The sequence below is a fragment of the Chelonus insularis genome, unplaced genomic scaffold (genome assembly GCF_013357705.1).
Source record: "Chelonus insularis isolate UGA/USDA-ARS -01 unplaced genomic scaffold, ASM1335770v1 contig_404_pilon, whole genome shotgun sequence".
Lineage (NCBI taxonomy): Eukaryota > Metazoa > Arthropoda > Insecta > Hymenoptera > Braconidae > Chelonus > Chelonus insularis.
Window position 1 is genome coordinate 523,755 of NW_023276561.1, and position 12,020 is coordinate 535,774.

The 12,020-nt window shown below is 31.9% G+C and overlaps 1 protein-coding gene across 5 annotated transcripts in view; it reads right to left on the minus strand.

Moving 5' to 3' along the window:
• The window catches only part of Obsc (Obscurin), a 29,235-nt gene extending 20,576 nt beyond the window's left edge, over nucleotides 1-8,659 (minus strand). For 4 of the 5 annotated variants that reach the window (XM_035086884.1, XM_035086886.1, XM_035086883.1 and 1 more), the window contains exons 1-3: nucleotides 2,801-8,659; nucleotides 2,209-2,324; nucleotides 851-1,009 (exon numbers count right to left, since the gene is read on the minus strand). In XM_035086884.1, the coding sequence (XP_034942775.1) occupies nucleotides 851-1,009; nucleotides 2,209-2,324; nucleotides 2,801-7,411 (4,886 nt within the window). In that variant the 5' untranslated portion in view covers nucleotides 7,412-8,659. The remainder of the gene's footprint in view (nucleotides 1-850; nucleotides 1,010-2,208; nucleotides 2,325-2,800) is intronic. The other variant, XM_035086887.1, reaches the window with a different exon arrangement.
• Nucleotides 8,660-12,020: the final 3,361 nt, after the last annotated feature.

A 12,020-nucleotide genomic window follows, 5' to 3' on the forward strand; every position in this document is an offset into this window, starting at 1 on the left:
CATTTGAATTTTGACTTTATTGTCTTTGTTAAATGATTTGTAGTCCATTGAAGTGTGCTCACTGTCACTGCCAAAATCAAAGTAATGCATAATACGTTTCTCTACTATTTCTGCGTGGACAAAGTTACGTTCTTGAACCTCACCTCAACTTACATTTATTTCAAGAAACAGTCGATATTGGAATAGTTTCATTTTATCTTTTATTAGATGACATGTCTCAAGGTTTCACTCTAGTGACGAGCATCAAGCACGTGGATTCAACTGTTGAACGATGACAAATGCGATGACATTTTCTTCTTCACAATCATTTTACACTTTTGATTAAACAATAATATCCCTTTTCCTTGAGATGTACAATGCTAACTATATTTAAAGATGAGATTCTTTTAAGCAGAATATCCAACATCCGTTGAGAAAAAAATTTTATTAGTGGAAAATTCTTTCATCTTAAAATACTCGAAAAATGATGAGCTGAATGAATAACTTGAGAATTTTATAGCCATCTTAAATCGATCAGCTGTAATTCGATTTAAAAAATTGCATGGATAAAATGCAAAATATGTCATAAATATGTCCATTTTTATTTTCTCTCATGTTTTATAGGATTCATCAAATTCCTGGGCATTTTGCCGACAGCTGTTATTATTCCTCAAAGCCTGTAGTGAATTTATTTTCGAGGAAATGAATCATATAAGGTCGATGCCACTGTTTACATTATTTACTCCTTTTATAATTATTTGATTTATAGCCTTATAAATTCAATTTCATCAAACGAGAACTTTGGATCTCAATTCATCATACCCATTTGTTAGTCATGAAAAATTTTTATTCAAGTTTTTTGTTTACATACCTTTGGAGATCAGAATCTGAATTAGATCTTTTGATCACTCGATATCGAGGATCTGTATATCTTCTTTTAGGTCGAACCGATATTTTGTGTCTTGCTGCTGAGCTGTCTAAACATGCGCCAATTTCACCAACCTCTAAATCTGGATCCATTTTTGGTTTCCTAGAATTCCCCATGTTTATCAACTTGACAGCTTGAGATACTATCATCCATTGTTGTTAATTCATTTGTTAATTATTTCCAGTTGTTGCATTATTATTTCTGACTTTTTTGCGCTAATTAGCTTGGCATTGAGTACATTATTATTGTTAAATTATTATTGTGATTTATCTTTGAAGCTTAAATAATTCTAATGAATTTTATTTAGGTCCATGCAAGCTTAAATTCATGACTGCAAAACACAACAAATCTAATTTGAGCGTAATAATTGTCAACGTGTATTGAAAATAGTCATACGGAAAAGTTTTGAACAGTGGTGGTGATGCAAAGGTCGAAGAACTTCAAAACCTAACTGGAGTATCTTAAAATAGCTTGCATTTATTTATTACTATTTCAGGAGTAATATTAACAAGTCTATCAATATTTTTCATATATACTCTTAGTTTATGCGTTCATATTAAGTCAAGAAAATGTTTAATTTTCAACATCCTCGAGTAAAACTAGAATAAACAATATAGTAGTACGTTTAAAAATACACGAAGCAAAAATAAACAAAGAGTCTTCTCAACATAGTAATAATCATCTTAATTCTGATGATTTTTTAGAAATTTTTTAAGACAAACTTTTAACAATTTTTTTTGGTATTATTTTCTATGGAACTTGATGAACATAAGCACCTGTTTCAATTATCTCTTCTTTTTAAAATGATTTTCTTGTGACGACATGTTTAACTAATTCTCCAGGAATAACTCATGTAATTTCAGAACATATTCCGCGAAATGTCAGTTTCTCATTTAGGTTTTTTTTTGTAATACATCTGGGTTGAAAGCATCATTTAAACATCACACAAAATTACTATACAATTTTAGTATCTACCTATAAACGTTTCAAGTTTTTATGTTGATTGAAGCACAGAATTACATTTACTACATTTTCTAAAACAGTTCATCAAATGTTACAGTTTGTTAATTGCTATTTTTTATTCATTATTAGATGTGCATTCAAGGTTACTTTGTTTGGAATTATCTCTAGACAACATTAAAGACTACATTAGCTTGTATTTTTAGAAAGCTTAAAATAAATATCACGGAAATAGTCTTTATAGTATAGGTCTAGACGAGAAAAATAAATGGTCAAAAACGTAATGTGTCCTTCAGAAAATTCATTTAAAGTTTAAATCACTAAAAATGAGTTTCTCTTACTTGATTGAGTCTTCGGAATATTCAATAGCTTCTACAATATCTCCAACTTTGACTGAAAATGTTTTGTCTTCTGTTGATGCATAGTCTTTCACCACGATGTAGTTATCAATCACACTCTAGAAAAAAAAATTTTTTTTCAACATCTTTTGAATATATTAAAATATTATTTATTTATAAGTCAGGAAATATATATTAAATGTTATTTCGAATAGTGAATAATATATTAGAGATAGAATTCAATAATTTGAGTCGTAGTAATTTGATAAATATTCTTAGTTTTTTGATTCTTAGAAAATTGAAATAGAGAATAAATCTTAATCTCTGGAACTTTCCATTCTCTTGTACTTCATGGAAATACAATTATAACTAGACGTCGACTTGTTGACGAATGTGTTAAGATGACATTTCCAATCCTGGTGTGGTTGATCTATTTCAGCGAAGCTATTAATACTTGTGTTAACAAGTGGTTTCTTACTTCCTACTATCAAATAACAATTAATTATAAATCTACATAACAAATGGACGAAAAAACAAATAGCCATCTCATTCATCTAACTAAATCATAAATATTATATAAAGTAATAAAAATTACCTTCTCTGTTTCTAGATAAAGACTACTAAGTCTTCGGAAGCTCGGAGTATTTTCCCTACTAAAAGAATTTTCAATCGTTCTGTCAGACTTAGTGAGGGTAACACCGCAACTATCAAGCGATGAGTGATACCGTCCATTAACTAAACCATCAAGACTGTTAACGGAAGTTATCGACACGTATCTTGTCAATGTTGACGTCAAGTCACTCTCAAAGTCTTCTTCCCCAGCAACGGGGCAAGCATACATAGAAAATCGATGTGCTGTTGGTTTACTTAATCTTAAAGCATTAAACACATGTAGAGGTTCAAAATGTGTGATACCATCTTCATGCAGGACTGTGTAGGCAACTTGACCAGTGAGAACAGCTCGAGAAGCTTCCCTTGGTACAACAGCTTGTATGCCATGCTTCAAAATCATAAAAATAGTCGAGGGTTTATGATTTTTCCTTATCAAAAAATCTTCGATAGCAAGACTATTTTCTGCATGAAGAAGACTCATCGGAACATCAACAGAAGATTGGAGAGGAGCTTCTTCTGGGACTATCATTAAAGCAGCACTCTCTCGAACCAATGTCCTAAGGTGTGGATCACTTCGAGCCATTTCTGGATCACTGGTAAGTTCTCTTAAAGCTGTTATGAACGGAGGTTTTTCCTCAGCCAATTTTCGCATTACTGTTAGTCGTTTTAAAATATCCAATGTTACTTTATCTCCTGCCAAAGCTTGAGTGGACTTTTCATCACTTATTACAGCGAGTAAGCTAGATGCTGTTGATGACATTCCCAATGCTCTTGCTAATCCAATAGCTTGAAGAATAAGCTCTTTTACATGATTTCCTTCATCATTCAAAAGCTCTTTCACTTTGAGCTCACTAGATTCTCGTACGGCTTGTACGATTGCTTTGTGAACTGTCTCAGCAGCTTCTCTTTCAGTTGCCACTCCAGCTACTTCTTGTGAAACTTTCTCCAACACTCTGGACACTAATTCTGGATCATCTTTCGATACTGAACGAAATGCAGAACCTACTAAATCATTTCCATGCTCTTCTTCTAGAACTGCAGAGAGTCTGTCTAATACTATATCATTTTTTAATGACTGCCCAACAATTGTTGACTTTAAAATATCAATTTTATTATTACTCGATTCCAAAATATCTAAAATTGCTCCTTGGCATAGTGCACTACGTTTCTGTGGCACTAAGAGAATTTTTAGTACTTCATTTACTGCATCCTCAATAGATGTTGAACCTTGACGGAGAACAACATTAAAAGCTTCACTAATAGACGATAAAACGTAAGAACGATTGTTATCTTCATTTTCTTCAGTATTTTCATCATTATGATCTGTTATTGCTAGTACTGCAGCTGCTATTGCTGCTTTCACAGCTTCGTGGAACCAATAAACACCTTCATCATGACTATTTTGAGCATTCCCATTTGGTAAACCTGTATTCAAAGGATGTCCGTTAACTAGAGATCCAAAGTTTAATTTTTCTTCTTTAAGATGTTGTTTAACAATATTATCAGCTAGTTGTGCTACAGTTGCTACAATCTGAGCCATTTTTACAGCTGAATTTCCTTTAAGTCCAAGTTTTTCTGCTATAACTAAAGCATTTTCTAAAGCTACTGCAGTTGGATCTACATCGACATCTACTTTCGGAACAATCTCCGATACTTTTCTTCCAATTGATAATCCTGCTTCTGATAATTGTCTAAACATTCTCGCATCAATGCTCGTTTCACCAGAATGGTGAGATGCAGAATTATATTGCAAATGACCAGGTTGAAGTAAAGCTAATTCCTCAGGAGTTACTTCAAATCCTTGAACTGAGAATTGTATTTCTCCTTCAGGAGTATCCATCAAATCTGGAGCTACAAATCTCGGTCCTTCCTCAGTCTGAACTATTTGTCCCGGCACAAAAGTAATACCCAATTCCCCAGATTCAACGACTCTTCCTGGCACAAATCGAGGTCCATCTGGAGTATCTACTACTTGTCCTGGTACGAAACGTGATCCTTCATCATCTGTTGATATTATTTGTCCAGGAATAAATGTAGGACCCACTTTAGTCTGTACTATTTGACCTGGAACAAATCTCGGACCATCGGCTGTCTCTACTGTCTGTCCTGGAACAAACTTTTGACCTGTGCGAGTTTCTACCATTCTACCAGGTACGAATTTTGGTCCAGTACTAGTTTCTACTACTTGTCCTGGTACAAATTGTTCTCCATTTTCTGTCATAACCATTTGTCCTGGTAAAAATCCATCACTGGTCATCATTCCCGGGACAAATCGTGGTCCATCTTTTCCTCCTCTAACCAGTTGTCCTGGTACAATTCGTTTTCCTTCAGGAACTATTTTTATTGATTCTGGAATAAATTCCACTCCATGTTCTGTTTGCACCATGTAACCAAATATTTCTTGTTGTTGTGTCAAAGATACTGCATTTGCAGTTTTCGGATCCACTGGAATACCAATTGGTCCAGCATCGAGGAATGTAACATTTTTAATATCTTTTGCTGCAGCAAATTCAAAACCATCTGATCCAACTATTGTCATGCCTGGGATGAATTTTTTGCCTTCGTTAGTATCCATTATCATTCCTCTCACGAATTTAATACCATCTGGAGTCTCCAAAGTTGTCCCAGGAACAAATTCAAGTCCTTTTGGTGTTTCTATTGTTACTCCAGGTACGAATTGATTTTCTCCAGTTTTCGTAACGACGTCTTGTCCAGCAACAAAACGTAAACCTTCATTTGTTTGCATTGTTTTTCCAGGTACAAACATAGATTCTCCAATAGAGGATGTTAAACATTGACCAGGTACAAACTCCCAAGATTCATTAACTTTCATACTCTGTCCAGGAATAAATATATGCTCTCCATGCTCATTCGTAATAGTTTGTCCTGGCATAAATCTTGGTCCAGCTTCAGTAACAATTGTTTGGCCTGGGACAAACTGATCTTGTGTTACTACATGTCCGGCAACGAATTTAGGACTTTCATCAGTCAGCACAGTTTGTCCAGCTACAAATTTAGCTCCTTTATCTGTATGAATTGTTTGCCCCTGAACGAATTTAGTGCCACATTTTGTCTCGAGGGTTTGTCCAGCAACGAACACGGGAGTTTGTTGATTTCCTTCTTGAATATTCACTATTTGTCCTGGAATAAGAATAGGGCCATTCGGAGTGTGAACTGTGAAACCTGGAACGAAAGCAGGACCCTGAGGCGTTTCTAAGGTTTGTCCAGGTACAAAAACTGGACCACTAGGTGTTTGAATTGTTTTTCCTGTTACGAATCGTTGAGCAGATTCAATATCAATCTTCAAACCTTTAACCTTATTTATTTCATGTTTAGTTCCTTTTAAAACATTTTTCACGATATTAGGGATTTCTTCGACAATTGGTAGAGTATCTAATGCTTCTTTTCCAGCATGAATTAATCTTTCTTTAACATGTGCAGTTTCTTCAAGTTCAGCAGGTTTTAAATTAATCAATGCCTCTTGAATTAGAGGATCTGGTTCCACAGTCAAAGGAGTAAATGGTTTGATGACAGAAATAGCTTCAAGACCACCAGTTTCTTCTGATATCGGTGTTGTAACTGCTCCAATTTCTGTTGATTCAATATCAACAGTTTGAGGTTCTATTTGAATTCCTTTAGGAAGTGTATCAACAATTGGAGTTCCTTTTAATTTCGCTATGTCCCTTTCAAACGTTTTCCACTCACAAGAAGTAGCAATTGGATGTACAAGGTTGTTACAACTATCAGAAATCATTGCAAATTGTGCTCGACTAGTTTTTACTTGATTCAAATCAACATTTTTCCAATTGAGAACTTTTTCTTCTTTAACGTCTTCCTTAATACTTTTTAGCTTGATCTGCATCGATGTTCGCATCTCTTCTTCATCAGCAGCTCTTTCTTTTTCTTCGAATATTCGTTTAGCATAATTTAGACCATTAGCTTTCTTCTTTTTACGTTTTCTTGCTTCAGCTTCCAGTCTTTCTCGTTCTTTGAGTACATCTTCTCTAGGTCCAAGTCCATCATATAAATGATCAAAATCTTGGAGATCTTTAAAATCTACTGAAACATTTTTTCCTTGCTTCAATCTTAGCAAAACAGTATCACAGTCTCTTGATAACATCACGTCTTTTACATCACCATCTCTCACTGCAGCTTCTAAACGTGCTGGAAATACTAAACTGCAACGTCTTTCTTTTACAGTGTAAACAAAGTTTAGATTTTCTTCATCTTCAAATGGTTCTTTGGTGCTTAATAAATCTCTTAAAGCTTTTTGTTGTTCACCTTCTCCTTCAAGAACAGGGAATACATAACGATAGTCTTTTAAAATCACATGTTTACGTCTTTCTCCAAGAACCAAACCAGCATTGTAATGATGAGGACCCAATCCAGAAGCAGTTGTGATACGACATTTAGATTTATCGTGGCTGTGAACGCCAAGTAAAACAGGAATGTAATGATGAGTTGGAAGACCATAAGATTTTCCAGTAATACGACAAAATCTTTTTGCATCTGCAGGACTGATTGGCGGAAGTAACGGAAAGTAATTTGGCTTGGGGAGGCCTCTGCTCCTCCCCGTAATTCTGCAGAATGACATCTTTTTATAATTTATACCTTCCTATCTTATCACTTGGTCACTGCATTACATCACTGTTTCGATATCTTTATATAATGAATATTATTCACATCACTGAAATAATTTGGCAAAGTATAAAATTTTGTTTAAGAATTAATTGTTTTAGAATTTGTATTTAGTTATTTTTGAGCACCTTCGACTGTTTGAAAATTCTTCAAGCTTTACTGAACGATAACTGTTGGTACTTGGCCAATGAAGAGTATTTGAATGAACAAAAATAGGTAAAATAATTCTGATTGCTTTGAAAAGGTTCTTTGGATAAAGTTTTTGGTCTTGATACTTGAATATTCCAGCTATTTTCATTATCATTTTATCACAATAAATAAGAGATGCTGTCACACATGTTTAGTATTTAGTTATGAGAAATTTTCATGATTTAGAATTCATTCATTATCGCTTTGGAACAATGCCCATGAGACATAAATTGCAATAAACCTCGACCCACCAATTTATGCACAATTTAACCACAAAAACCTCGGCACCAATTCTCGGCTCTAATTCTCACTATGTTTATCTGTCCAGTTGACGTTCACATTCTTTATTCCACTACGAAGCTGTCTTATTTTATTCATTGTAATACACTTGAACTCCTTCTCTATTTAAGTTTAAATAATTTTACATAAAAAATACCAAGTCATTATTTTCAAAAAATTGGTATTTAAATAATGTCTTGACAAAATTTATCCAGGATAGTTCACTCAACTTTATGCATAATGTTCTACAAGGAAATCCGTTTATTTTTGGGTTTGCACGATTCTCCACATGTTTCTGGATCTCGTTGAACTATAAACAGAGTCTTTGGATAGTACATTTAATTGTAAGAAATAAATTCGGTGATTTACTTGTATATTTATTGTTTCAAATAACTTATCGATTTATTAATCACTATTTTTTTTCTTCATTACTATCTTTCCATCCACCAACTTAGTGTTCAATATCATCAGCAATAAAAAATCAGTCGTTTAAAACATTTCTTAAAAATCTTGTGATAAAATACTTGTCGTTATGAATAATGTTTTTAATTATTTCTAAATAATTTTTTTTTGTTTATTAATGTTTTTTTTTAAGAGTCTTTTCTTTGCACTTTTATCAAAAATGAACTGTTTGTTACACGGTGATCTTTTTCATCCATACCGGTATCACACAATCGCTCGCATATGGTTCGAAAAGTGTATGAGGATACGCGGCGAACGCCAGACTACTAGGAATACGAAGTGGCTAAGAGCCGTTTGCGTAGTGAGTCTCACTCCCCTCGACCAGAAATAGCTACCCTTACTTCCCCAATACATCTTTAGACTTTAGTAACAAACTCTTGTGGTAAACGCATTGCCTCCATCTTCATACTCTTTGTACAAAATTTTATCAGGTTTTTTTCCACTGCAAATTAACTGAGATTTAAGATCCAGATCAACGATAATAATAGTGAACATCTGTCTGACAAAACTCTTGCACGTGGCAAGCAAATGAAAAAAAATGAAAGAAAAAAAAATATTCATGAGTCATAATAAAAAATGATAGACCAAAAAATTATTTAATTTTTTGGCAAAATATCAATTTGTCAAAAATGACGAATCTTTTTTGCATGCATTGATACTATTTTCACTCCACCAAAAATGTTTTTAGGTAATAATATTTAATTTATGTCGAGTTAACTTACGTGAAGACATTAAATTTTTAATACGAATCTAATGGGATTATGGAATTTATATTTATGTTAATTTCATGTTAACGTTATAGCTATAAAATCTAACTAACCACTTCACTATAAATTCAACCATTATATTGTTGCAAATTTAATTGCTTTATTTATAAGTTTGTCATAAATTTTCGTAAAATTATAATTTATTTATTGACCGTTTTGTACTCAATAAATTAAAATGCTTAAGTGATTTTTTGGCATTATTTAGAAAACAAAAGTGTTAAGCCATGAAGTATCTCATATTTCATGTGATAAATATTTTAAATTGTTAAGAAAGTTTATTTAAAATTACCAGATCATGCAGTTTCTATTCAAATATTTATATTACTTAATTATTTGCTTATTTGATTCAATGTTTATTTCCCAAAGTTAATTCATCTCACTATTTATTTTCTTATTTCAATTCTCATTTTCCATTTAGCTACAATTTTCTTCCTCTATTCTTATCATAGAAGACACAAAAAATCTGCAATCTCTTGCAGAATATTTTTTTCATTGAAAATTGAAATTATAAAGCAAAAAACTAATCTCAAAAAATGTCTCTTGACATTCTTCTGAGATTAACATCAAAGCGACATTGGAAAAGTCAACGAAATAGGTCAGGAGATATATAAATATATCGCAATGTACATTCTATTGCTTTCTACCATTCAACCCAAAACAATCAGGTATTGAAGTGTATGTATCATAACAGTCAGTTAATGAAAATAATATATTTTTAGACTGCTAATCTGAAATGCTTTTTTCTTTGTTAATAAAATTAATTCAATGAGGTAATTCTTCCGTATGATTTTGACAAAATGCCAAAGAATAAGGCAAGACTGGATTTATTCTGATTGAAGATGAAGAAGCCTGATAGTCTTGTCTGATGCCTGACTCATTGTTCTATTACATTAGACATTTAGCAGTTATTAAAATAAATTTCAGATGAAAATGGCCAATTAAAATTTAATAAATCCCAAGCTTTCATTATTGCATTCTGATTCTTTGTAAAAATAGCTGATTTATTTATAAAAATATGAAAAGATAAGTTTTTTCTTTAAAAATAGGTATTAAGAGTAAAAATTTTAATTAATAGTTAACATCAAAGTTTCTTAGACAATTTTAAAAATATGTATGTGATTAAATGTGACAGGTTTTTTTTTTCTTCCACATATTGCAACATTATCTGCAGTCTTTTGATGTATTCTTATATTTTTCGTTACGTAAAATGTCTCTGATTTACAATGTTGTCTTTTCTTTTGTATTAACCGAATAAACAAATCATAAGTTTAATTTTTCTTGGCACTATTAATTCTTTTTGTTTTCTTTTCCAATGACACCACCAATAAGTCATAACATCAGAGGAAAACCATTTCAGTATTCAAATATCAGGAGCATATTTACTGACTTAAGTTCAGTCAAGGGAAAAATTTTGGCAATCACCGGATTGCTACCTAGTCAGTGATCGATGACTTTATGTCATCAATGTTGGAAATGCACTTCAATGTGTTTCAAAAGAGAAATGTTGATTTTTCACATTGGTATTATTTTTAGAAATTCACAGTACGACAAAAAAAAATCATTGCTTTAAAAATACATCAATGATTGTATGATATAAGGTATCTAAAAGAACGTCATTACGTTCATTAGTCACTAATAAGTATTTTCATCTTTCACGCTGTGATTACTCAGCTGTTGGCGAAGAGTCAAGGGTTCAAACAATAATGAATACACTTACCCCTATAGTAGATTCTCTCAATTGAGCTGTAAATGACTCTCGAATGGTGGTACTTCCGCTTGTTAGCACACGGCTAAGTTCTGATGTAATTTCTGAAATAGATTTTTTAAATTAATTATAATAATAAGTGATTTATTCCTCTTATATTCCTATAAATTAAGCAAACAAATTTTCGATTGGAAGGCTATTAATAACTAACCATCTTGATCATATTCATTGACTAATTTTATTCAACCCCTCAATAGCAATCTAGGGTTTGAATGATCTACTTTTTCTTCAGGTTGAGCACTAATTTCCAATGGTTTTTAAACTTTCCAAATGGTTAAATTAAGCAAAGCAAAGTGTTATTTTAATAAACTACTATTTTTTAAATCTATTCAATAATTTTTTTTAATTGAAAAACAAATAACTTACTAGTAATAAACATTCATGTAAGCATGTAAAACATGTCTAAAGTATGAAAAGCTTGAGTGTGCTGAAGATGTCAGGCTGGTTAAGTGTCTTTAAAAGAATGTTAAAGGTTTTATTTTTTCTCTATGGTATTAACAAAATTGAATGTTGCATATAGAATTTGATAATGGTGGTTATTAACATCAAAGTGCAGTCTAATTGATATTAAATAAAATTAGTCAATAAAAATAATCAGAATAACTTGTAATTAATCAATTTTTAATCATTAATATAAGATATATGAAGGTATTCTTACCTTTTTTTCGTTTATTAGAGTCAGTGATGAATTCCTTTGATGCCATGATGATACAGATACTACGTCATTATTCTGAAACAACTGATAATAATTTCACATTAATAATTCATTATTGATTTGGAAATTAAAATACAAGTTATTATAAATTGATTTAAATTTTTGATATTCCCTATATTGAATGTTTTAAGTCAAAAGAATAGCTCGTGCTGCCACCTCAGAGATTTGGCAGATGTTAGTTGATTTCATTCAGTTAGTGGTGGATGCTAAAGAGTATCTTCTCTCAAGTATTTCAGGAAGCTTTCCAAAGATTCATTAATCGTTTGTCGGTTTTATAATTTTCTAGTTACACATTTTCATTTTAATAATCGATCAAACAAAATTCTTTTCTTCTTTAAAACTTTTTTTTTATCTTATATTGTTGTTTAGTTTTCATTTCATGTAATAT